This window comes from Phycodurus eques, chromosome 19 (genome assembly GCF_024500275.1).
Source record: "Phycodurus eques isolate BA_2022a chromosome 19, UOR_Pequ_1.1, whole genome shotgun sequence".
Lineage (NCBI taxonomy): Eukaryota > Metazoa > Chordata > Actinopteri > Syngnathiformes > Syngnathidae > Phycodurus > Phycodurus eques.
The window spans coordinates 1,026,559-1,054,284 of record NC_084543.1 but is presented as its reverse complement, the minus strand read 5'-3'; the positions used below and the strand labels follow the sequence as shown (position 1 = coordinate 1,054,284).

General features: G+C 46.2%; 1 protein-coding gene across 4 annotated transcripts in view; it reads right to left on the bottom strand.

The window, feature by feature from the left end:
* ankfn1 (ankyrin repeat and fibronectin type III domain containing 1) overlaps positions 1–27,726 on the bottom strand; it is a 46,772-nt gene that overhangs the window by 11,789 nt on the left and 7,257 nt on the right. For 3 of the 4 annotated variants that reach the window (XM_061705570.1, XM_061705572.1, XM_061705571.1), the window contains exons 5-14: positions 26,965–27,185; positions 18,337–18,374; positions 11,663–11,791; positions 8,366–8,561; positions 4,835–5,045; positions 3,816–4,010; positions 2,564–2,677; positions 2,267–2,364; positions 1,742–1,832; positions 354–461 (exon numbers count right to left, since the gene is read on the bottom strand). In XM_061705570.1, coding sequence (XP_061561554.1) covers positions 354–461; positions 1,742–1,832; positions 2,267–2,364; positions 2,564–2,677; positions 3,816–4,010; positions 4,835–5,045; positions 8,366–8,561; positions 11,663–11,791; positions 18,337–18,374; positions 26,965–27,185 — 1,401 coding nt within the window. The remainder of the gene's footprint in view (positions 1–353; positions 462–1,741; positions 1,833–2,266; positions 2,365–2,563; positions 2,678–3,815; positions 4,011–4,834; positions 5,046–8,365; positions 8,562–11,662; positions 11,792–18,336; positions 18,375–26,964; positions 27,186–27,726) is intronic. The other variant, XM_061705573.1, reaches the window with a different exon arrangement.

The window sequence follows — 27,726 nt, the reverse complement described above, 5'->3', positions numbered from 1 at the left end:
AAGCTGCCGTTGCTCCAGGCTGGCTGGCCAAAATGTTTCATGCGAGTGCCAACTGTTGTCGATGACTGACCCACTCACTGTGTATACGTATACATACAGTACATCAATCCCAAAAATGCTTATAGGTGGTTTATCCCTGCGTAATCAAGAATTTGGAGGTTTAAAAAAAAATAAAAAATGTGCTTTTTATTTTTTTCCAATGCAATGATAAAATGGGTGTCAATTTTCCACAGATTTTGACTATTGGCACATGCTCGGGGATCACGGTCTCTTAATTGCCACAGCTCGTAACCGGAAAAACTCTCAAGTCGAGGCAGCACCGTTTGAAGAACAAAGGTGTCGGTGGCGCTCACCTCCGCAGCAGTAGTGCGAGTGCGTGGCTCGGACTTGCTGCAGCAGGCGCTCCATAACCTCGATGTGGCTGTGCCTCCTGGGCTTCCGGCCGTCGCTCTCTCGCCAGTCTGATGCCAAACAACCGAAAAAAGACAAATGCGTTTGCCGACTGCACACGTGGCGGGAAGGTGGATGGGTGTAACACACACTCACACGAGCCAATCAGTAAATCTAAACAAGCAAAACACAGCAATTACTTGCAGTTTTGACAAATCGCAAGACGGAGGTGCGCCAATACCACATCGACGGCGACCTTTTGACCTACTACACTACCTTACCTACACTGTTGGCTAATGACATGTAACGAGATTACGTCATTGAATTACAAAATATATGTAACTGTAATCCATTGCATTACTGGGAGAAAATGTGTCATGGAATTACAGTTGATTACAATTTTAGTTACAAAAGCTCCCATTTGTTTTTCATATCAGCTCCTCCTTATAAAGCTGATACTTGCCATTGGCTCTCTCTGGCCATTTGCCCTTTTTTTCTTTATTGAAGATATACAAAACAAATCGACACAGATAGACTATAGACTAAATGCAAAAAAAAAAAAAACACACAAAAAAAAAAGCCAATAATAAACAGAAGGAATGTTCATGTTCAACAGGAGAAATTGACGTAGCCTTAATTCTGAGTACAGATTTGAATTTGTATAATATTAGTGAGAGAGGAAGCTAATTCGTTTGTCAGGGCAAATATAATGACCCACAAAATAACTCATAAGCGTTTAATTGAAGAACTTGCCGTTTTCCATCGTTTTCTTGATAGTAACCAAAATACAATTTATCTTAAGTATATCAAACCGGGAAAAGTATGATGGAATGAGCTATATTTTGTCGTGTTCATTGTATTCTTCAGTACATTGGGTATGCATAGTTTATTGTATTTGGAGTGGAAAACGTGCACGGCTTGATGAAGAGAATAATTCGCTCATTCACTTCAGTCTAGTGTGCGTGTGTGTGTGCGTGTTGTATGAATATCCCTGAGGCGGGTGCGCTGGCACTGCGGCTCGCGGCGCTCTTTGCGTCTGTTCCACTTGGACATCAGTGGAGTGCAAAAAACATACGCCCACACGCTAGGTCCCTCTCGCACACACGCGTGCAAAAACACACACACACGCACTCACTGTGTATGTTAACACACAAATATATATGCACAAACAATCTGCAGAAGCACAAACACACAAATACATATACATATATAAACAATATGCACGAACACACAGACAACGTGGAGACACGAACACACACACAACGCAGAAACACATGCCGACACACACAAACGTATGCACGCAAAAGCGTGTTGGGTCTTTCGGGGGACGCCGGAGGCGGGAAGAACGTACTGGAAGGGGCGGCAGCCGGCGGCGAGGCGCAGGCGGGCGGACCCCAGCCCCTCACGTTGCAGGCCGACACTCGCACGTAGTACAGACGACCCTGCAGCGGGAACGCCACAGCTTCAGCGCGGACCCAAACGGAGGACTTGCGCTATAATCACGTGACACTTGGCTGGCGCGGGTGCATTACATCCCAAAATATTACACAACAAAGCACAGCGCGGGCAAGACTCGTCGAGTCGTGTCGTCGAAGCCTACGGATACGTTTCATACATTCGAGTCCGGAAGGTTCCGAGTCCTAAAACCGGCGACTTAGGTGCGACTCCAGTCAAGTCACGTGACTCCAGTCCCGCAAACCTCCGAGTGAAGGAGGCAACGCGAGGAGGTCGCCAGCACGGCGAGGACGGCGAGCGCGTTAAGGAAGTCGAGAAGAACCCGAGACGAATTCCATTCCGTGATTTGAACAATAAAGATGATTTGGATCGCGAAGCACCAGGCGGCTTCGGTGGGCGAGGAGCGCGAGGACGTTTGTACCGTGCTGAGGCTGCCGATGGTGCATTTGAGGCTGCGCGGGTTCTCGTGCAGCATCTCTCCGGCGAGCAGTGAGAAATCCTTCAAGCAGCTCCACTCCACTGCACACAGAAGCAAACGGTTCATTCATCCTTTGATCGCAAATCAATAGTTCCCCCGAGATGCCGCGGCCAAACCGGATCATTAAATGCCGCTAACTGTCCATTTCCGTTTCTCTTTCAACACGCACGCACACACACTGACTCACTGTCGTGTCGGTGGCGAGTGGTGTGACGCGTGCGAGCGCTCACGCCCGCGTACCTCTGTACTTGGTGACCACGGTGGAGTCGAGGCCTCGCGGTTCCTGAAAGGCGACGCTCAGCGAGGAGCTGCTGCTGACGCTCAGACGGACCCGCGCGGGAGCCTCCGGCGAACCTGCACAACGCCGACGCCAACGTCTTACAGTCGGCCTTCCGCCAAAGCACGACACATGTACACGTGTCTTTCTTTTTTACAGCTAAAACGGCGGGCATCCCACGCACGGCGGGGAAAAAAGGCACGCAGAGCAGCGTTTTGTGTGCGCCTTATATTTATATTGTGGCATTTTCTGCTTATGTTATAGCTATACTGTGGTCATAACGTGGTATTTTGTAGCCACGGGTTCACTTTTCGGGCACACGTTTCTTATTATAGCTCTGGAATAAATGAACAGTCAACTGCGGAATTATCGCTATCTCTCAATTTCTTCACTTTGACTACTCATAGTAGTAAAAGAGCGTCCGCCTCGCGGTTCTGAGGACCGGGGTTCGATCCCCGGCCCCGCCTGTGTGGAGTTTGCGTGTTCTCCCCGTGCCTGCGTGGCTTTTCTCCGGGCGCTCTTCTTTCCTCCCACTTCCCAAAAACATGCGTGCGAGGTTGATCGAAGAACTGAAGAATGTGAGTGCGAATGGTTGTTTGTTTGTATGTGCCCTGCGATTGGCTGGCAACCAGTTGAGGGTGTGCCCCGCCTCCTGCCGAAGACAACTGGGATAGGCTCCGGCACAGCCGTGACCCGCGTGAGGAGAAGCGGGCAATGTGGAGTTTTCAATTAACCTCGCAGGCATGTTTTTGGGGTGTGGGAGGAAAGCGGAGTGCCCGGAGAAAAGCCACGCAGGCACGGGGAGAACACGCAAACTCCACACAGGCGGGGCCGGGGATCGAACCCCGGTCCTCAGAACTGTGTGGCTGACGCTCTAACCAGTCGGCCACCGTGCCGCCCGTTACAACTTTTTTTGGGAATTGCTCTTTCTATGTGTGAGTAAAAAGAAACATTTTGTGTCATTTGATGACGAAATAACGACTGCAACATAAGTTCCAGATTCGAAATACAAATATTGTCCTTATGGATGTGCAGAAAAGGAAAAGTGGGTCAAAATAGCAAGAAAGTTCAAGTGGCCTCTGAATTTTGTGGTCACAATTGAGCATTTTGCGCGCATGTTTCTATCTGTATTGTGGCCTCCGCGTGACGTGCGTGCGGCGCTGCAGGATGTGCCGGCTTTCGGAAGAAAGTGCCCAAAGAGCGCGGTCGTCTCACGTGCGTGCTGGAATGCGCTCTCCATGCGCTTGTAGAGCTTGCACCTCCACTCCCAGGCCCTCAGCTGCTTGTCCTTGTGGCACGCCTCCAGCGACAGGCCGTCCCGCTGCGCCCGCGCCGCCAGCTCTGCGGCGCGCCGCTCCGCTTCGGCCGCCAGAGCCGCCAGGTGGGCCTCGCGACTCTCGCCGCTCACGACTGCACGCCGACGGACAGACACACGGACAACGAACGAGTTAGCTACAACCGCGGTCGTCTCCGAGCCGTAGTTTACGGGGTCCGTGACCAAGCTCGGAACGAGATTCGCTTGTACGTCAAATCGATTGTCCCCATCAAATGAATCGAAATGCCGAACCCCGTTGAGTCTCGCGGAAATCTGCAATTAATTGCTTGCGTGAAGCTCCTCAACTCACTTCAACATAGTCCCTTGGCACAAAGATGCAGCGAAAAGGCGGCAAAGCACTACATGCGTTGACGTCGCAGAACATCCCATTTATTCAATCATTGGTGAATTCATTATAAATAATACAATTTTAAAAATGAGAATGATTATTTTTTTAATGGTCAAAATAAACCATTTTACAAATACATTTGACATGTTTTTTTGTTTTATGCATTCAACTGTTCTTTTATTTTGAACACTCAAAATGACAAACTTTTTTTCGTGCTACTTTTGCACATACTTGGCAAATAAAGATGATTCTCGATTCTCCACAAACGACGATGACTTTACTTTTCAAAGAAAACAATTAAGTACAACCATTTTTTAAAACAATAATAATAAATGACAACTAACTGAATTTATTATTATTATTATAAACTTTTAGACATATGCAGTTAGCATTTTTATTTGAATGTTGTCAAACAACAGGCGGATTAAATGAACTAAACTAAATTAAATGAATGAACCCATTGTTATTTTCATATATTATTGATTCCAAATGCTTAAAATTTGCTAGACGCAGTTTTTTGTCCATTTTCAAAAAGGAGCACGAAAGCCCCCCCCGCCGGCGCGTACTCACAGCGCGGCCCCTCCCTCGCGCCGGCCTCGAGCAGCATCTCGGCGATGGGCGCGTCGTCGGTCATGACGGCGACGTCGAGCGCCGTCAGGCCCCGGCCGTCGGGCGTGTTCAGGTCCAGCTCCTCGGCCGAAAAGCGGCCCAGCAGGATCCGCACCGCGTCCGCGTCCTGCTGCTCCACCGCCTCCAGCAGGCACTCGCTGCCCTGCATCGTCTGGACCGCACACGAAATTTGAAATTTGATATTTGACACTTGATTTGTGACAAACCGTGACTCTCAGTCGTTTCACACTTTGAAAACAAGCGACGTACTGACCCAAAACATTTGAATAAAATGGGAGTCTAGCATGTGACATTACTTTGGGGAAATAGAAGAAGAAGAAGAAGAAGAGGTCTCCGAATTCCAAACTCTTTCATCAAATCAATTTCCACTAGTTGAATGCTAACATACAAAGCAAAATACCATGGACGGGCTAACAGAAATTGGCCGCGATGTTTCAGATGTGCTTTTTAAACACGGCCGCAAAGGCGGCGCACGACATCCTCTCTGCTCTGCTCTGCGGGAACAACCGCTGTTACTTACCGGCGCTGAGTTGGTGACCGCCGCCGCCGCTTTTCTTTTTTCCGCCGTTAACCCCTTCACCGCCAGCCATTGTCAAAGACGAGCTCGTTTGAAATCGTTTCGACCGCGCTTTCAAGACCCGCATGTGTGTACTGCAGTTCTCCTCCAACCTCGGGGGTGTCGCTACGGCTGCTATTGGCTAGGACGCCGCAGGGTGGAGTTTCCTCTGCATCTTTCGGGCCATTTCCGGCAGCCGTTTTTACTTTCCTTTCCGTAACAAGGAACAAAGCGACAACAACGGCGACCACGGCAGAAAAAAACGGACCGAGACGACCGGACGATACGTTTAGTGATCCTGCAAAATCGATCGAGAAGGCGGCGGCGTAGGTGCTATGCGGAATCGAGGGGCACGCGGAGTACGTCGTCACAGCGTGTGACTAAAACGGCCCAATCACGGGAGATGATCTCCGCGGCGTTCGACGCGCAGCAACAACTTTTTGCCGTGTGGGCGTCAAGCTACGCAAACGTGATGCAATGCGGGAGCATAAAGAGACCTTAAGAACCGCACCGACTCCCCACACGCTTCAACATCAGCGTTCGCCATTCGCTCCGTGAGCTGCGACACACACTTTCTACTACCTGCTGCGACACACACCGTACTCTGTTGATCGCATGCATCTACATAGTGCGTTCGAGTGCGAGATGCCTAAACTTGTGCGACTTTCAACGTGTTGGCATTTCTCTCCCTCATAATCGACGTGACGAGCCGAGATTCACCGCCGAATCTTTATCTTCTCCTCAAAAGCTGTGCTGAACTCAAATCCAAAGCGATGCAATGGCGCCATCTACAGGAATCCTAACTGTGGGACCGCCGATCACGTTAGGTGTCGTCTTGATCTCACGATGTCGAGAAGAGGACCGTTTAAATCCCAATTGTAATTTTAACATGGAGATGCATGCGACACGTCCCCCCACCCCCCCCCCCCCGTCCCCCTCGCCCCCCCCACTGGTGTGCAGACGTGTCATCAAGCTGGCGCAGAAGATGTCCGAGAGGCTGACCAAATGTTTCACGAGGCCACAGCAGACGTGACGATGACGGCGGCAGACAGAGGGAAGATGAAGACGATGAGCTGGAAAGGGATGAAGGGCGACACTTGCTGCGGTGACCAAATGCTCGCCGGTGCCTCCCACCATCAACAACACGCACACACAAAAGAAGCTTCTGGACCAGGGCTCGGCAAATTCATTGAAAGGATTAAGAGTCCTGGAATATTTGCTGTTTCTGTTCCAATTGGTTGTTCAGTATTTATTCATTTTGCTCACTGAATAACTGAATAGTTGATTTAATGTAAAAAAAAAAAAAAAAAAAAAAAAAGAATTGTAAAATAAACTTTTGTTTCATTTATTCTACAACTAGATCATTAATGAAAATGTATTACAAGTTAAAAATAAAATGATGACTTAAATATCACAATTTATTTTTAGAATTGATTTATTGCCAATTATAAAACAGTAAAATTAAAAATTTTACATGATTTATAAATTGTTGAATACTTGGCTAATCCATTAGAATTAAATTAATTATAAATACAAAAAATGAGTGAATTATTATTTTGCATTACTATTTGAAATTGTTACACATTTATCTCATTGAATAACCAAATCAAATCATATCAAATGTATTGATATAAAAGTTTTCATACGTAAAATAATGTTTTTTTTAAAAGGTTATCATTTAAATGAAGTATTTGACACATTTGACCTTTTCAATTTTAAATCTGTTTTTAAATGAATGAGTTGGCATTTCTGTCCATTTTATCAATCAAATGTGAACTTGAGCACAAAATTTGCTGACCCCTGATTGACATGAGCAAGAATCCTAATAGTTGTTGTATTGATTCCCCCCCCCCCCCCCCCCCCCAAAAAAAACGGTTATTTAAAATATAAAAATTTCTTTTAATTCATTTATCTCATTAAATACATTCTTAATTGATTTATTGCACCAAATCCTCATAAAATAACCGATTTTACTACGAATGTGCAACATTTTTCTTTGAATGAAGTCGGGACGTCAAGAAATAATTCTGCCGATGAAAAACAGCTGGAGGCAGCTGATTGGAGATTGAATCAAGGTTGCGACCAATGGGGGAACACAGAGTTCAGGCAGAGGAGACATCGAATTGGCGAAGCCCAAACCAGATCTTTATTGATCCCGCCAAGTGACAAACTTACACAAATGTTTTTCTGCAGAGAAAATTTGGAGGCGACCAGCTGTGCTTCATTTCCAAAAGCTCTGACACCATCAAAATAATTCTTATCTGAAGAGTTGGAAGTCGCTCCTTGAAACATTGACGGATTTTATTTTCTGCTACTCACGGGTTTGACAATTTGGAAGATTTTGACATGTTTTGTAATCAAGCCCGCCTGATCACATTCGCTCGGCTGATTTATTTATTTTTGACTTGTAAGTCGCGCTGACATCCGTACGACTGCATTATGCTGCCCCCCGGTGGCCGAGGTCGCCGCGCAAGCAGGAGCGGCACAATTAATTGAATTGCGGCATGAACTCATGACGCGCAAACTGATGCATTCTTTCCATTTGATCTAATTCTGTTTTTACTCTGTTTTTAATAAGTGAAATATTGTACATTGCTATTTTCTTATGAGAAAAACATTGAAAACATTGTTGTTGTTGGTTTTTTTTTGGCAGGCCAGAACCGCTTAGTGTCACTTCCAATGCCTGAAAGCTGCCATATAATTTGACTTTACTTTCACTACTATGCAATTGCAAACTAATACTGACCGTCGTGTACGACTAAAAAACTTTTGACATTTACACTGTGAACTCTTCTTTTATGATTTCAGTAAATGTCTCATCTAGTGCGCACGTAATTTTGATTCCTTGCATGTCAAGTACAAGAATTGACAATAAAGCCGCCTCATTCTTGTTATTACTAAAAGGACAAACTCACCGAGGCCTTTCGAAGGCGATCGGTCTTCCCGAAGAAGTAGGCGTCTTCGAAGGACGACGTGCTTCCTCGCAGCTTCTCCGACAGGTTGCGATAAAGGCGCTTGGCGGCGTTGGGGGAGGCCGGCCCTCCCGGGACCTTCTTGGCTTGAGACAACTGCAAGTTCTGCATCTGCTGGGTCATCACAGCCGGGAGGCGTCTGAGGGGAGGAAGGTAAGGCGGATGAAGTGAATCATGGAATATTTACAATCGACCTAAAATAGATACAGGCAGTGGTGGAAGAGGGTCTCGCCCCGCTTGTCAGTAAAATTCAAGCTTCGACGCAACTGTAATGACTGACAGATGCCAGTGAATGGCGGCGTCGCATCGCTTCGGATTTGAGTTCGCCGCAGCTTCGGAGTGGAAGGCCGAGGGCTTCAAGTTGAAATGCTCTCGACGAGCGCTCGGCAGGAAAACACACCCGCGGGGTCTCGTCGTTCGCGGGCGACAAATGAAAACCGCCGATTGTTCCGCTCGGGCCCAGCGGGACGACAAAGTGAAGCCGATGGGCTCGAACGCCCGGCTCGTGGCGGTGACGACTCCGCATCAGCGTCAACGCTTCAAAGTCTCTTCGTTGAATGGCGAGCCCGTGTTTGAATTGGCAAAATGATGATCGATCATTGTTCTGCACAGCGGCCGACTGATTCCAATTGTTTTACGACTCAATAAGCACGACAAATTAAAGCCGCGAGCAGCTGTGAACGGCGCAGACAAAACGATCTCGGCGATTTAGCATCGCCCTTCAGTTTAGGAGACCCGCTTCTGATTGGCTCTCATCTGCGCGGCTTTGGCTCCAAACCGAACGGCCGACGACTTCCTGTTCAATTTCGGGCATAAATCCTCAAAGCTTTTCCGTGCGTCCCGATATGAAAGACGTGGCGACTCGGAGACGCTTCGAAACGATCGGCCAACTTTGACGCCGCGCTCTACCCGACATGAGACGACGGGCTTGGACGAAACATCTTGGCTAAGTCGGAGTTCGTCAAAGGAATTGGCTCAAAATGCTGGCTTCAGTCCAAAATGTTCAATTTCGGGCAAGGGTCTTTGAGACTTTCCCGTGCGTTCTGTCCGCCAAATGTCACCTCTACAAGCCTTGGAAATGATCATCCGACTTTGACGTCCGGGAACCTGGCTGGGGCGCATTTGGACAAATTCCCTCGTAGGAGTTCGTCAAAGGAGCTGGAGCTTGCCTAAAATGGCGGCTTCGACCCAAAATGGCTGACTGCCCGTTCAATTGCGCGCAAGGGCTTTGAGACTTTTTCGTGCGTCCTGTTATGATGCCCGTCCAATTTCGTGTTGATCGGTGAAACGAGTGTCAGAGGGTGTATCCTTGGAATGATTATCAAACTTTGATGCCATGCTGTGCCCAACATTAGAGGGCATTTCTTGGGGGCGACCTCACTTTCCGAGGGGGCGCCCCTGGATGTGCTCGCGGACCCCTGAATTTGTACCACCGGCATGCACGCAAAGATTGGTGACTTTCCAGTCGTGATGGGAATTGATAAGAATTTAGCCAGTCCGACTGCATCACCGAACCTACTTATCGATTTTCTTATCAATTCTCACAGCGTGAGGGAATGCCTGGAGAGTGAGGCACAAGGACGATGTATTTAAAAAAAATGCAATTTAATTCAGAAAAAGAAGCCACTGTTGTTGTGTTATCTTCTTGGGACACTGAGAGGAATCGATAAGTGGAATTGTCAGGCAAGCAAATAACAAAACAAAACAAAACATTCTGAGGGAATCGAATTACTGGGAAGTGGTTCTCAAAAATACGATTAGTTCGATTTTCCGGGTATGCCGAGGGCTCCCAAAAAGTCCATTCGGAAGAAGAATTGAATTCAGTGCAATTCAAAAGGATCTTTGATGATTGCTTGTTGTTTGACATTCTTCAACATGTTCAAATGAGATTTTCATGTTGTTACGATAAAAACAACAACAACACGTAGGCGCACGGCTTCAGGGCGAGCCGCCGAGGTCGGACACCTCACTCATGCGCCAAAGTCTGGAGTAAATCCCGGATGTCGGTTTCCCACGTCCGGTTGAAGCGCTGCTGCTGGTAACCGTGGCAACAGCGGCGATGCCGGCGGCCCGGCCGGGAACACTAAGCGCGTGTTTAACGAGCAACTAATGCGCTAAACGCTGACATTCACACGCCGCAGCCGGCGGCTCTCCTCAGACGGCCGCCGCGTCGGCTTCGTGGAGGACGTTCGTCGCGACGCGGACGAAAGGAGCGATGATTTCACAATCGGCGGTTGGGCCGGAAACCTCGGTGACGTCTCGGAATCGTTCCTGGTCGTCTTTTCCTTTTCTTCGAGGTCTTTAAAGACCCTGAAACGTCAATTCGGACTTTTGTTTCTAAATACATTACACACACGGTTGAAAAGAATAGTTGAAAAAAATGACGAAGACGGCAAAGAACTATGTTTGAAAGTACAGATTATTTTAAGAATACATTTTTCTGATGAATCCGAGATATGGATAAAAAAATTTTTTTAAATTCAATCACGCCATTATTTCAAATTGACAGTTCAGAGACCGCGTAAACAAACATCGATTCGGTTCGGTTACTGTTTTTTTTTTCAAGGTAAAAGCAGATGTTTGCAATTGGTCCCCTTCCAGCAGAATCCAGTTTTTCCAGGTCTACGCTTGACATCTGTGCGGTTTGTCGTTTGAACGCAAAAACATTTCCACACCAAAACCGCTTGCAAAGAGCACGATTTGAAATCGCTGACAGTGTGAGATAGTTTTTGTAAAAATATTTACATATTATAGCCGCCCACTCAACTCGGACGAACGGCGACACGGGTTTACGTGAGCGGGTCTCAGTTGCTGCAAAGCCATTTGAGGTTCTGTTGGGGGGAGATGGGGGGCCAGTGCCGCCCTAGCAGGTTACTTGCCCCCCCCCCCAAGGATTTATATTTCCCAATGAAGTTGTCAAAATAGCGAAGGTTGCATTCATTGTCGCCGATGTACAATCTGAGCTCACGTTCTCCATTAGTGGGCCAACAATCCAACGCTGGGTGAATTGGGCTTCACTAACCTTCAAACAGGACGGAGGCGGCCTTCGTATCGTCTTTTATTGGACGGCTCCTCTCGTCCGTTTTAATTGTCGAAAGTTTGCGTTTGAAGCCGCTATCTCGGCCGGGCTTCCCTTGAAAAAGCGATGCTCGCGTCTCAACCGGCTCGATAAAGGCCCAATCAAAAACGAACATTCGCGCGTAACCACGGCGAGAGAAGAAAAGCACGCGCGGTGCTCACCTGTCCAGGCTTCGTGAGGAGCGGGGGATTCCCGTGCAAAACAGGGGCCGCGGGTCCCGGATCAGGGCGTCGCCGGCCGCCGTGCGCCCGTTCCACCTCTGCGCCAATCGGGCGAGCTTGCCGTCCGACCTGGCGACAAACGCGCGGCGACCGACACAAAAACAAAACGCTGTCGTTAGCACATCCCGAGAGAGGAGAGGAGAGGAGCGTTTCCGTTGGCTCTTCATCGCGCTCGGGACCAACCGGTGGCAGACGACTTTGGGGCGAGAGGCGGACTGTGCCCCGGACCGGTCGCCAGTCAATCTCAGGGCACGAGGCGACCATTCGAATCTTGTCGTTTGCCCGCCGAGATTTCTTCTTAGCCGGCGGTTTTTGTGCTCGAGCGCTTCATTTGCTTCGAGCATTTTTTTCCCCCTTAGAAATCTTAGTAAGGTTTTACAACTTGTTTTTGTGATTTGATTTCTTATTTTATACTCATAAAAATACTATAATTCTATAGTTGCAGGTAATATAAATAATCCAGGGTTAAGATGTTAGTAGTTTTTTGAAGTCTACATACAGTCTGTGTTTAATTGTTCCAAAACGAAGTCGTTCCATTCTTGGCTCAATGAAGTCAGAAATTCCCAACGAGTTGTTTGGTTTTTGTCAACTGTCCTTCAACGGCTCCAAAATATCAGCGAGGATACTCACGATAGAAAGACGATCTAAGGCAGCGCGTGGAGCATCTCGGCACGCCGCCGCCGCAGCGGAGGAGATGTCACGCTCGCCGCCCGACGCCTGCGCATGGCGCCGCCGCGTCCGAAGAGAGAGAGGACGACAGCAAGCGACCGAAGCGGAGAAGAAGCGTGGAGAGAAGAAGCCGGGCTCGATGACAGCCTTTCATATCACGCGCACGCGCGCACATAAGCGCCGGCTGGCTGTGCGTGCGTGCGTGAACCTGCGTGGAGGAGGAGCACAGGCAGCCGAGTTGAAGGAAAAAAAAAACACAGTGAGGATGACGAGGAATGATGATCTTCTGATGATGAAGACGACGAAGAGGCGCGCCGAAGGGCCGGAAAATAGAAAACATCTGACAGGAAAGAAACTCAGCCTCGGGACAGAAAATTAGGGACACCTCGTGGAACGTTCCAGTAATCCTTCCCGATTTGTCTTCATTGGGTTTGTGTCGTGTAATTGTTCATCTGCGTTCCAGTTAGCGTTCTCGGCTATTCGCGATGAATGTGGCAGCGACGGGTCACGTGAGGTCAAATGGGCTCGCGACAAATGTCAACTGGGACGTTTGGTGGGTCCCCAAATTGCTCGAGGCCACAAAGAAGAACATGACCGGAAAGCCACTGTCGCAATTTCAGGAAATACTTTCGCAAATGCCGACCGGAGCCTGACGAATAGCTAACGCGCCAACGCCCAACAATAGGGGCAGCGAGAGCGACGTTTAGCTCGGCTATCTCGACTACAGCGGTGTCGTTAAAAACGGCAAAAGAATTCTGGGAAGCAGCCCTCCTTCCCATCATGCTTTGCGCCGACGACATCGCCAAGACCGCCAGTGAGGCGCAGCGCCAACGCTTAAGGCGGGAAATCTCGCGTCCTCGTGGCCACATCCGCTTTGCCGATTTCATCTATTGCGGGGGATTTCTCGAACGTCTCCGGCGGGATAAAAACGAGGGAGAAGTCAAAATCGATTTACACACAAACAAGCACAAACTCGCGGATGGTGCGAACGCACACGCGCACTCTGCATGAGATAGGCATGTAGACCAGAGGTAAGAGCTCTCACTCCTAAGCTCCTTGGCCCACCATCTTGTTTCAAATGCAAAAGTGCAGCACACTTCCCTCCCTGCTTTATTGGTAATAAACATTTTGTTTGCCTTCCAACTGTGATCAACGGATTCATTCAAGTGGGGGCCAACGCTCGTTAATCCTCTTATTTATTCATCTCCCGTAATGAAAAGCGCTCGACGGGCTCGAAGGCCTGCGGCTTCTGTGCATTCCCACGCGTGCAACGTGGCTGCTGACAATGAGAACATTTTCCTTTCTTTTTCTTTCTTTCCTTCGAGAAGAGAAACCGAGTTTCAATTTCGACTGAGAAAGGAGTTTACGGATGTGTCACGTTGCAGCGTGACCGAGGGAACGCTAATCGGCGCGCGTGACGCCGAGGCCGACGCGTCCGGCGCGTCGGACGGCGCGGAAGCGAGCGAGCGCCCGTCGCTCGGACGAGGCCTCTCCGAACTCCCGGAAGAACAATGAAGACGGCGGCTTCCCGCCTCCTCCGCTGAGGACTCGAGGCGCGAGCGGCGGCGCCGGCCGATTGGCTACGCTGTTGCCATGACTCCCATTGAGAGCAACAGGTGAACAGGATGGGGGGATGGGAAGTGTGTTTGAAGGGAGGGGGGCAGCTTAAAAGCATTTTCAAAGTGACTATTTACAAAAAAATTATAAAACGCATGCTACATCATCCTATGTAAAACAATAGCGCTCTATGATAAAAGCATACAGTAACAACACAATTCAACCGGACACCTTTCTGGTGCGTGCGCCTTGACCACTTGGGGGCAGTATAAGATCGATAGACCAGTATACCATACGTGGAGATGGCTCCTCAATACAGCACTAATATTAGTTGTTCCTCGCAGAGGATAAAGAATATATCCCTGTGAGTATTGTCATTGTCTGTCTCCATGCGATGGTGCATGCACCATTTGTGCTCATGTATCCATTTTCTAAAAGCGCGACTATCAATGCTAACCATTAGCACGTCAATGGAGTGCGCCATTATATGTTAGCATAAAGGTAGCTCAAAATAGATCATGTATAGATAGATCAGAAAACATTATTCAAGCGAATGTAAAGAAAATGTTTTGATAAAGTGCCATTACTGTACAGACTGCAGTATTAACGTGTTGTGTCCATGCCTTTAAGGGGTGTGGCCTAATGAGCGACATCTGCTGGAGCCGGTCAGTCTCCTTATGAGTGTTCTCATTTTGTATTTGTGCGTTCGACTGTTTGTCCGCTTCAATAAACGGCGACCGTGGCTCTCCTTGTTATTTATTTTGTTGTTGTTTTACTTCCAATCTACCCGGCAACACATCCCCTCCACCTGCCCGCCGCTCACGTGACGAGCGAGGTGACCGAGAACGGGCTGTTCCCCGCAAACGATACGAGCTTTGTCACCTCAAAGTGAACACAGCCTGTCCGAGGCTCCTTGAAGTGCTTTTGGAAAAACTCGAGCAGGGCTTTGATGGACAGGGGTGGGTGGCTGTAAAAAAAAAAAAAAAAATCCCCAAAAATAAAATCCCCTTTTATTATAATAAGGCACAGGTATTCAATTAAAATTTGTATTACGACTAAGAGCTGTGTCTAATACGTTTGCAACCTAATTTGGCCTCATAAAGAGCAATTTCTTGCACAGCTCTTCGAATGATAAAATCCCAAAAATTACGAGTCATAAAAAAGAATATTAGCTCACTAAAAAGTTAAAGTGTGCGTAACATATCTCAAATAGTTTATTTGACTAATGATTCATTTTCATTTTAAAATTGCGGTATTTATATTTAAATGAATGATGATGAATCAACCGATTGTTTCATCCAATTAAGACAATTTCAAAAATCTATTAAAAAGGTGTAAATGAGATTAAAAAAATGAAAAAGTGGAGAATAGGAAAAAGTTTGAATGATCAAATAATTAGTCCTTCTAATTATTATTTATAACTCATTTGATTATAATTAACCTTTATTTAAATGACATTGAAAATGACTCCAATGTACATGTACCAAATTGTTTATTTTATATATTTGATTATCGACAATAAAACAATTAACTACTTATTAGATTAGATAAATTAACCCAAAATAAAAAAGTAGTTCATATTAAGTATTGTTACGTATGATTAAGTATCAAGTATTTATTATTAAGATAATAAATCCATTTTACTGGTTACATGGTCGCCATACTTGAATGTGACTTGAAACACTTTGTTACTGTTATTATTTTTCATCTTTGGGCTTTATTGCATCCCTTAAAAACTGGCTGCGCTGCCAGATATTTTGAATGTCGGATATTTCTGCTGTATTGGATTGTGAATCTTTGATTCTTTTGCTCAAAGAGTCAAGAATTTTCAAGAAAGATAAAAGTGATGGAAAATGTTCACTCGTCATATATATTTGTTTCATAATCTTGTATGTCAATTATGAATCGCTATTCTCTGTCATATCGATTTTTGGTCCAAATCGAAGCTCGTCGGGAACAGGGACGAATTGACGTTATTTCCTATGGGAAACACGACTTTGGTTTTCCTACGATTCGGTTGCGGTCAAACTTTCTGGAACGGATTTATCACGAAAACCGATGTTCCGCTGCATCGGGAGAGAACCTTTGGTCCATACTAAGCTGGCGCGCTAACGATGAACCGCGATATAGCACGCACAAACACGCACGGACACACGCACTCGAGTTATTGAGCATCTTGATACTCGTTACCGACAACATGTCATGTAGCCAACATGTCACGATTCTGCAGTAATGCACACGAAGGCATAACTTTAATGTTAGACAGCCCAGCGTGCGTGTGCGCGTGCGTGCATGTGTGTGTGAGTGGGCGGGAGGTTTTTGAAGCAGCACTTTTTGGGGAGCGTGCAACAGCGAGGAAATGACTCGCATCAATCAAAGAGCGCGGCATTAGCGCCTCCCCGGGTGTCGCGCGGCTCCGACACCGACCGAATGTCACGACGCCGGGCCGGCCGCACAAGTCGAGTCGGTCGGCTTGTTCCGATAACGACCGCTAATGACCCCCCAAAACCTCACACTGTCAAACGGCGAAAAAGGATGACGACCGACGCTTCCCTTTATCTAAAATGACACACGGGTAGCGCAGCGGTAATCGGCCCGAATCGGAGGCAGATTTCCAGCCTAGTAGTTGCTGTTATAGCGCTAGCGGCGACACACTCATCATACCCTGTAATCGGGCAGTCGGTAGTGGTGGTCCTAGTCGTAGCAGAAAGGGTCATGTTAGTCATGTTTGTAGCGTCAGATTTTCCCATTATGTTTTGAACGGAAGTGAATTTATTAGTTGCCAAAGTCGTGGCTGCTGCTCAGCTTGAACATTTAAAAAAAAAAAAAAAAAAAAAAAAAAAAAAAAAAAAAAATGTACACGACAGAGCCACACAGCCGCAGTTTGCCGTGTTGACTAAAGAGAAACGCTACACTCCACTACTGTACCTTGCTTGCCATCGCCATGGCAACAAGCAGCCAGAGGCGATATTGAACTTAATGGCTACCTTGGGCCCCCTGCGTTTGTTGTGAAGATCGCGGAGTGGGCCTGCGGATGAGCGCAATTGTCAAGCGGCGGTTACAAAACAAAATAACACCAGACGTGACTAGAAGTCACGTAAGCGCGCACTCGCCCGAGTTGCGGCTACAAATCGACTCCTTGCGCCTCCCGCCTTTCATTTGACACTCGAGGGACACTTCATTAGGCACAGCGGCCAAAATGCGATTTTTATTTCAGCTCATCAAACATTTTTATTCATTGATCTCATTAAATCGTTTGTTAATTGATTTATTGTTCAGAATAAACATTTTTAAAAACTATAAATATTACGACAAAAAACTTGCAAAATCCATTATTTTATTGTTAAACTAAAATGCTTATATTCTACATGTAGTTTTCATTTTGCACATTTAATAATTTGATATTTAAAATACATTTAAATCGACGTGCAACAATTAATCAATTCATCGACAACTAACTGATTATGAAATGAATCTATTTTTGGTCATTTAATCATTCAGATACCTTGTGCGACTTAAAACTGTCCAAATTCTTGGAATTTCCGCATCTGAACAGTAAATATGCTGCGATTTCTGCAGACCTCCATGAAAGCAGATGATAAATAAGACATTTGTAAACACGAGATTGTGGAACTGGATCGTAATCAATTTACATTTGAATTTGAAATATTTTCCTGTTTTTGAATAAAGGGATGGAAATGAAAAAAAAAAAAAGAAATTGTTCGATTATTCGATTCGTTGATCAATCGAAAATAATAATCGACAGATCAAACAATGATTAAAATAATGGTTAGCGGGGGGCGCTTCGCGTGTGATTCACATAAATAAATCTTAACAACTTGGTAATATATACTCTCATTATTTGCGTATTTTTACTTCCTACTGAAACTACATTAAAGCTTTTAAAGCAATATTGAATCATAACACAAAGAATCAAAGTCGAACTGAATCACAGCCGTTCAGAATCGAATCCGAATCAGATCGTGAGGTCCTTAACAATTTGCCAGCCCTAATCGATTGTTAAATAATTGGCTAATTCACTATTATTGGATAAACAATAACAATTAATTGATATATTGAAATAAACCACACACATTTGCCAACGACTTTCTTGTTTGTTTTTTCTTTAACCTCATCCACGAACGACCCGGCCCATCTGCCAAAGAACGCACGTTGGCTTGAACAAAGACGCTAAATTGCGCGAACGCTCGTCCGTCCGTTCCCCGACGCTGACTGGCGACGCGTCCCGGGTGCGCCCCGCCTCTCGCCCAAGGTCAGCCGGGGCAGGTGGCGGCTGGCCCCGAAGCGAGCTCGATTCGGGCAAGCGGGACGGCCGCAACCTGACGTGTTCCCAAGCGGAAGGTGCCACGCTACGGGGAAGGACTTACTTCTTTCTGGAGTCGTATCTACTCGGACTTCTCAGACTCTGCGGAGGAGACGGAACGGAGAAAGAGGGTCAGAAGGGTAGCCCGCCCGCGCCCGAGAGCGGCTTCGGCTCACATTTATTTCCTTCAAGTTACTAAAACATTCCAGAGGTGCGAACTGTTTTGTTTTCTTCTTCTTCTTTTGGGGGGAGTCGTCATGGCAGGAAAAGTAAGACGACCCCCCGTTGTGGGTGCGAGCGTACAGAAAGGCATCGATGACGCCCACGTGTTTATTCACCATTCGGTCGATAAGAAGTCGGTCAGAAATTGCGTCGTGTTGATCTCTAAAAAAACGGACGACATCGTGATGGCTGTGAGGGTCCGGGGAGGCGGCGGTGCGCACGCAGTGCACGGATGGCAAAGTCGCGACGTCGTACGAACATACACCGTTGCCACGGCGACGTAGGAGGACACAAAGTGCAAAGGACGGAACAGGAAGTGTCTCCGACAAAATGTGCAGAATTACCAGGACACTGATAATCGGCATCAAGAACATAATATGTTCATATTGTAACATATTTTATATGTAATATTTAAAGTTTTTTTTGAGTTAAACAAAATTACAAGCATTTATGAAAATTACAAATTTACACGTTAACATTAGATGGCTATTGAGTCAACATTCACAAAAAAGCTGTTTTTGTTCTTGTTTGGCAAAAGTGGCAAGACGCAAGACACAAAAGGTTGCTTTGGCACGTTCAAATAAAATCTCCATTTTGGGAGTTTCCGAAACTTCCTATCAAGTCACACAAAGCGGTCGAGTTCAGGCCGAGCGTTCCGAGAAGATGCGCGATTTAAGCAATTGCGGATAAAGAACTCTCCGTCCTTGAACGTGTCTTCTAGCAGGTTCCTGCTCTCTGGCATAAAAAAAAAAAAAAAAAAAAAAAAAAAAAAGCAGCGGGAGTACAAAACGGTAGATGACTGTTCCGCCTCCTGGCTTCTGCTCACTTGACTCGGGTCAATTTGGCAACGGCGACGAGCGCCTCGGCGGGATGTCACGGCCCCGACCGCCCGCCGGCATCCAGATGAGATTATCGCTCGACCCGCGGTGCCAATGAGCGCTCGCGCACACAGACACGCGCCGCAAAGCGCTCGTCGGCAGCATTTTCCCGAGTCCCTGTCCTGCGTGGTGGCGGGCGTGACCGAGCCGCGTGAAATCGTCAGGTGTGCCGCGGGAAATGATTTCATTTGACCAAAATGGTGCCAAAACGATTGTTTATAGCGAACCCCGAAAGGATCGCGCTTCATCGCACACACGCATGACAGCAAGCTAGCAAGCAATGTTAGCAAAGCTACATTCAAAACTGAAGAGGTACAATCAAACGTAAAACCGGAAATAGATACAGAAATCGCAATTCCGGCAGACAGCGAGCGAATTGACGAGCTGGACTCGAACGGAGGTTGGCACGGCAACACGGAACGTGCAGAGAAAGCGAGTCGCGACGGTCGGATGTGACGTCGGCCGGCTCGGTCCCGTCTTTGGCCTTCGGAGGCGCCGCTGCGCAGATTAAACTTTTAACAAGAGTCAATGGCTAAAGATTTGTGCGCCCAAAGACAACAAGGACGGAGGAAACCTTTTAATTTGAACACCAAGACCCCCCCCCCCACCCCCACCCCCCATCCTACCACGGCCACCCGGAGCTTCTCACATCACTTTGCTAATTTCAAAAAGGCTTTATTCTGATATTTGCCCCAGGCTAAACTGCAGCCAGCCGGTCGGCCTCCTCCTGAGTGAATTAGCGCAGCAATGCCGGCATTCACGGCCCGGCGAGGTGGGCTGCCCGAGGGGGAGGGAGGCGGGTTTTGGGGGCGGCGGCGACCGAGACCCGATGGCGTACATCGTACAATGCGGTACTTACAGGCTACGAGTATAAAACACGGCTGCAACCGCGCGTGCCGTCTCGTGCCGTGGCGCTTCCTATTCTTACGCCGCTGCGCAAACTAGTTCTTGGGGCAGTTTGTAACCTTGAAATGTTGCACAATACTACAGTATTTACGCTTAAAGAACTCAATTAATTTATTGACATTCTCTTTTATTATTTTTCTTGGGGTGAACATATTAATAGCTCTTCAATTCATTTCTTTGGGAAAATCGGATTTGATATGGAAACTGGCTTCAGAGCTTGGCATAAAGAAAAAAAAGGATCCCTTTATTTTGCTGGTCAGCAAATAAATTGCATTTTGTAGTGTCCTAAATAAAATACCTTCACTATCCTCATCGTTGTTCTGTATCCACACCGGACATTTGAATGAAACTCCGAGTGCCTTTTCAAATGTTTGCCTCTGAAATCCCGAATCATCTAAACTGGGCCCCTTGGCTGAAATATAATCAAGTGATGATGAGCTCGTCTCAATTGACTCCCAAATGTACTTCCTCGCTGTGTAATGTGGGCCTGTTGCGTTGAACACAAAGCTATTATTCGCTTTTGACGGGCAACAGGTGGAAAAATTGAGCGTTAAATTGTTTTACCCGTCACTCAACGTGGCCGGCAGAGACGGATGAACAAACCCACATTTGTTGTAGTCAATGAATAACCATTTCCAGACCAATTAAGTCAAATTGGATCATTTCTGATGATCTGTGGTTGAGAATCCCTCAGCGAAAGGACATTTCGAGGCCATGAAATATTTCAGGTGCTCGTAAAATTCTGCCGGAAGACAAATTGAAAGCGACTCTGTCTGGACACGTGCGGCAGCTGGTTATTTGTCGCTAGTGTGCTGCACAGCAGAGGATTTCTTTCTTTTCCGCCGTGCGACCGCCGCCCTTCGCATCAGTCGATGCGCCGCTCTCCTGAGGGGAAGTGGACGGCGCAAATCGTGTCCTGTTTTGGAAGGGATTAAGCCTCATAAGACGGCAGGCCCGATTTTGGAGCTAATATTCCACGGCAGCGGTGGACGCGCGGAGGATTTGGAAGCGGTGCTGCGGCTTGATGGATGCGCGGAAAGACGAGCTTGACTTGCGCCTCGATATGATTGGCCCCGCGGGAGCTTAATACGGCGGCGCTGTTTGCGTACAAGACGGCGAGTGAGAAAAATGTGTACACAAATCCATCCTGTGCCGGAGGCTATGTACGCCGTCGGTTCTCAAGCTCGGGTCCGCTAAATAATTTGCAACAAAGTGTGATTCTTTTTTTAATAGCGTAACTATATACCAGCACCAATAAAGCAAATATACGAAAACAATTCTCCTCCCATTATATTATAGCTTGGGCCAATTAAAAGCTAAAAAACAAACAAAAAACTCTGTTGTTTTGTTTCTTTGTTTTTTTTGTTTTTTTAGCACAAAAGGCATAGATTTTTTTTGAAAATAGGAAAAAAAAAAAAAAAAATGTCTTTTTAAACATTGTTAGAATAAATATAAAATAATAAAGGCACGGCTTCCAGACGAAAAGCCGTAACATTACAAGAATAAATAAATTTTTGGGCAGCTATCAAATGTTTTTACAATCGACTATCGTGTCCTTTTGCGCAGTCGGATAGAAATGTTTTGCGTACAGCACTTTGTCGCAGCTTCGGTTGTTGTTGAAGTGCTCTCGAAACAAATTTGAGCTGAGTGTGAAACACGCTAGCACGTGAGGTGCAGGTATTACGTTTGTCCACATGGGGTTACTCACATTCTACTGCAGTATCTGCGACTTTGAGTGTGTATGGCTTTAAAAGGCGGGGCCTGGCCTGCTGATCAGGTAATAATGATAATACTAAAAATCCTAATAATAATGTGTATTTGTTTCAAGAAATCTTGCCAAGTGAAATGTTCCTGTTCTATTAGCACATTAAGTAACGTATTCGTCATTTCATTACTTTTGAATGTGTGGAGTTTGTGCCGAGTGAAACCTCGGGTGCCACAGGAGACCCTCCCCCGAGGCTCAATGCTGTGCTTCACAGCACGTGAGACAAGCGACAGGTTCATTTTCAACAGCGTCTGGTGGTGCTTTTCTCACAATGGAAAAACAAGGTGGGGGGGGGGGGGACAACAACAGCTGCCGGCTCACAGTCACACTGATTAACTTGTTTCACTTTCCAGTCGACATTTAAAAAGCTCCAACTCAGAAAAAAAAGGCCGAATCAAAATGTGAGCGCGCTTGAACGAGAGGACAAGCTCGCCCCCCGCTGGTGTCCTCAGCATACACCGCCAAACAATGCTGCAACACCTCATACAGCTTGATTATAAAATGGAATAAATCAAAACGATCCTGGCAATAATGAAGAATTTGGCCAAACTGCCCAAAGATGCCGAACTCGTGGCATCAACGTACACGACCGGTCAATATGCCGCCACACACTTTCTCATTCAGAACTCCAAATACTCAAAACACATTGAAATGAATGGAAATGTCTTTAATCTGTTCCAGCGTCCCCCGCAACAAAACAACAAAATGTTTGTGATGTGTTTTCGAATGTCACACGAATACACGACGACACACAACAGATATTTCAATTGAGTGTCAAGAATTAAACAGTTGGCGCATCATGATGAATTCATTGCGGCTCCTTGCGGTGTGTGCGACTCGGCCACCGGGGGGCAATATAAAACCGTCACGCAGACCCAATACAAAGAAGAGTTTCACAACTACTGTGAGTAACTCAAAGCTGGAGTAATGATGTTTTTCGCAGACGATAAAGAATATATGCCTGTGACTATTGTTATGTTGTCTGTCTCCATGTGTTGCAGCACTGTTTGAGTCCAAATCTCCATTGCTTAAAAAGTGATGACACCGCCACATGAATGCTTTGCGTGAGCCATTCTATTGTCATACATTGTTTGTTAGCGTTACGCTAAATGGACTAGAATGGCTTGTTTTAAATACACAACATGCAATTTTCTTCGTTTTAGAGAGCTAGAGAGGATTGCTGTGTAGCCGCAGTAACGAGGTGATAAGCTCCCACTTTACGCAGCGCCACAAACTCCGAGTCGAAAGACAAATAAAGCGAGGGGAACCGACCCGTGAGGCTTTCGGGGGATTTTCCATGCGGCGTGGGGGATGTTTATGTCGCCGTGCTGCCTGCGTTGCCTGGAAATCGACAATTTAGTCAGCCGGCGGAGCACCGGCTCACGTGACTGAAGACGAGTTTGTGTTGCTAACTGTGCTCCGCTGCAATTCACGAGCTGTGCTCACAATCATTGACGAATCCATATATCGGGATTTTAGATTTTTAGTGTTCGGAACCATTTACTCATTCACTTTTCCCTCATCTATATTGGGATTGCCATCATAATTGTTCCTTCATTGGAGTACATTTGGAGAGGTTGCCATGTTCTTTGTGGGCAAAACGAACTGATATTGTGCCAACTTCAGCCAAAAGGAGCTACATTTATTTTCGGCCTATGAGGCAACTCGTACACATGAGCATCATCATCGTCATCATCCTCCTCCTCTCATGTAAGACGCTTCTGTATGTTATCTTTGGCACATTTGGCAACCCGTACACGTGACTGCAGCGTACTCCTCCGCCTCATCCTCTCATGTAAGACGCCACACGCTGATGACGACGTTTGGGCAATTACACATCATTTTCTTCAAATGTCACTCTTTCCTTCTCGGTAATGCGATGGTACAATTACTGCCATTCAAGTCTGCCGTAATTACAGCTTTTAGTGGCGCGTTCAGCAGTGCAGTCCGGCGTGCACGTTGTGTACACACACACACACCACATCGGCAGTGCACTGACGGAAAAGATTATTATTTTTTTTGTTACTAGATTGTCAAAAATAGAGAATTTCCAATATTGCACAGCCAAAGAGGAAAAAGTGGGCAGAGGGGGAAAAAATGAGCGCGTTAGCACTAGCTTGGTTTGGCTTATCGTTTGCTCATCGAGCTGGATGATATGGCACCGTAAGAAAATCTCATTTTTATTTTTTTTCAATTTGACAAATATTAGAGTTCTCATTATTATTGCCCCCCCCCCCCCCCTTCACTTATCAAAAAAGCAAATGACATTTTTCAAAACAGGTTTTGTGTTTGGGTTTTTTATCCCCCTTGTGGAATATGCTTTATTTCTCCACATGCCAAACAAGCTTTCCAACTTTTTTTTTTCCCCCAGGAAGTTCATATGTTTTTAATCTTTAATTCAATTCAATTTTCAATTTCTATCACTTTATTCAAAAACAGGACATTATTTCAAATTGGCAGTGCAGAAAATGCACAAAGAAAAAGTAATGATGATTCTGTTACTGGAAATGTCAGAAAATCGGCGAAAATGTTGACAATTGTTTTCCACGGTAAAAGCAGATGTTTGCCATTTTTTTATTTTTATTTTTATAAAGATAATTTTTCTTCTTTCTTGGAGGATGACAGAAATTGGAGAGTATTTATAGTGTCGAGAGGCTGAAATTCCGATGATTTGGACAATTTTAAGTCTCCGAACCATTAATCGATTGTCAAAATATTTGTTGATTAATTTGACAATCAATTAGTTGTTGATTAATCGATTAATTGTTGCATCTCTACCTTGACTGTTTTTACACTCTCTGTCCTACGCCCTGGCATCTGGATTTGGGCCTGTTTTACTGCCACTTCTCCTCTCTCCTTCCCCCTCCGCAGGTCGCAGCATGGATTGCACCGTGGACTGCTTGCCAGCCAATCGCAGGGCATAAACACACAAACCTGCGTTGACACCTTTAGAAAATGGAGATTCTTCAATGACGCTAACATGCGAACATGTTTTGGCAACGCGGGAGGGAGCCCGAATACCCGAGATTCAAACCCCGAAACTCAGAACTGAGGCAGACGTGCCACCCACTCGCACACCGTACTGCCCGCGTGCGGCGTCATCTCTCGGCTTCTCTACTTCAGTTGACAACTGGTGTCATTACGACAAGGTCTCATATTAATAATTAGCATCAAAATGAGTCATAACGTTTTTCAAGTCTCACGGCAGGAGTCACACGACGTGCGTGAGCGTGCCGATGGCAACAAAGCGGCCCTCGTTTGGTCGCCGAGCAACAGCATCCAAACACCTGACAGGAGTTTTCACGCGGAGTGAATACGAGACCTCAGCGGCTCACTTTGAGTCTCCAAAAGTTGGGACTGTGCTAAAAGCTTCTAATTGGTGGAGAGGCATCGCGTCTGTGACTCACAGCAACACAAATACGAGTGAAGCGGCAGCGCACGCGCACGCAGGGCGTGAGGGTCAACAGGCAATTGTACGCCTACACAAGCCACAATATATGTACAGTGGACGTCCACTTTTAGCACTTCCAAATATAACATAAGTGCCCTCAAAAGGTGATGTCGCATGAACATGTTGGAAGTGTCAGGATATCAAGTTCAATGATCATATTTCATGTCTATACACCTCTAATGGAGCATATTTACAGCATTTAATCATCGATGGGCCTCGACATCATATTCACTTAAATCATTCGCTGTTTTCTGTTTCAGAGCATTTTGACTGATCTTGCAAGACCTACACAATGTTGTTGTTTGAAAATATAAGCACTGAAACTACCAAAAGAAAAAAAAAAAAAAAAAAGACTTTTTCTAGCTTTTACAGTTCTTCAGTAATCAACAGTAGAACGTGGTTATTTTACCAAAAACAACAGTTGACCAAAAAGCGGATTAACGAGCTTCGTGTGAAAAAACTTTGACGCGGACATTCTCGCTTTTGTAACACCTCAAACCATAAAACAAGACAAACAAGAGTGAAAGTCATGTTTTACTTGCAGATACTTGCAGTGAGCGACGCCGACTCACCGCTTGGCTCAAGTTGAGCGTCAGTTCACTTCCTTTTCTACCACGACGCACACTCCCTTTATGCCGTACGTGTTCGAGTCTGTCCGAGTGCCTGGTGCCTAAACTTGCCCGAGCTCCGCGTTGGCATTTCTCGCCCCCATGATCGACGTGACAAGACGAGATCCAGCGCCTACTCTTCGTCTTCTACTCAAAAGCTGTGCTGATGTCAAAGCCAAAGCGATGCAATGGCACCACCTGCAGGCATCCTTTAGTTATTACAACGGTTTACAAACCTGAATTTCACAGACGTACTTGAATATATTCGTCGGTGGCAGTAAGCGGTTGGATTCCAGTTGATGAAAATGGGAATGTGTTTAGGAAGAATATTTATATCCGTGTGAATACTCTCATTCACCCAGGCCCTTCCATTGTCAGGGCTTCGCGTCGGTTGCAACCGGATTGTTCTGGTCGTCTCGAGAAGACGCAGGGCAGCTGTAAGCGTGAGACAATCTGTCTCCTAAAAGTCGCTCGTTAACCACACTCGTTAAGATGCCCGCTGGACCCCCGCATATTCGTGCTTTGGCATATGCGCATTCACCTATTTGCGGATTTCTTTTTTCTTTTGCAATTGCCTTCATTTTAAATATATAATAATAGATCGTATCTAATATTTTAAATAAATAATTTTTAGATTCTTTTTCTTCTTTGACGGTTCATCCCCGGTAATTCAATCACTTCTCCAATGCCATTATAATGGGTGCCAATGATCCGCGGATTTTTTTACATATAATATGCTGTATATATATATATATAGTTCATATTTAATGTTAATCCACTGCGGATTTAGCATGTTGAAATCATATTTGATGCATGTACCTGTAACGTAGCCTATCTCATGGGTGTGCGTCTCCAAACTCACGTGGATGTCGCGCAGCTTCTTGCGTCCTCTCTCCAGTCTGCCGAGCAGCTTCAGGTGTCGTCGCTCGGCGCCGGCCGGCTGCAGAAGCCGCTCGTCGGCAGAAAGCGTTTTCCTGACGGCCGCCCGCTCGCCGGCGCCGCTCCGCTGGGCCGGGTGGTGGCGCCTCGCCAGGTCGCCCGGGCCGCCCTCCTCGTCCTCCTCCTCGGGTGACCGCGGCGAACCTGGACGAGAGAAACCGGAGACGGCCCGGTGTCACCCGACACGCTATTATGCAATGAAACCGATCCCGTTCTCACTTCAAAGCGAGCATCAAGAAAAGTGTCGTGAATGTTGTCCGTTCCACTCGTGCCTTGAGATAAGTTCGAGCCTGTACAGACAATAGACAATAGCGCTTTATAATGTTGTACTTGCTGTACTATCAAAAGATGTAGCAATGATGTAATTATGTAAATATAATATAAAGAATTTCAAAGTTTTGTGCATCTTGTTTAAATGATTGCGGCTCCTTCTGGTGTGCATGACTTGGCCACCGGGCGGCAGTATACTACAGTCATGTAGACAAACGGAGAAGTTTACTACTACTACTTTTTTTTTTTTTTTTACAGAGGATAACAAATATATGCTTGTGAGTATTATTATTATATCGTCTGTCTACATGCGTTGCTGCAATGTCTGTGTTCTAATATCCGTTCCTTAAAACATCCTAACGCCGCCACAATGAATGCTATTTAATAGCCTGTCTATGGCATTTACCACTATGCG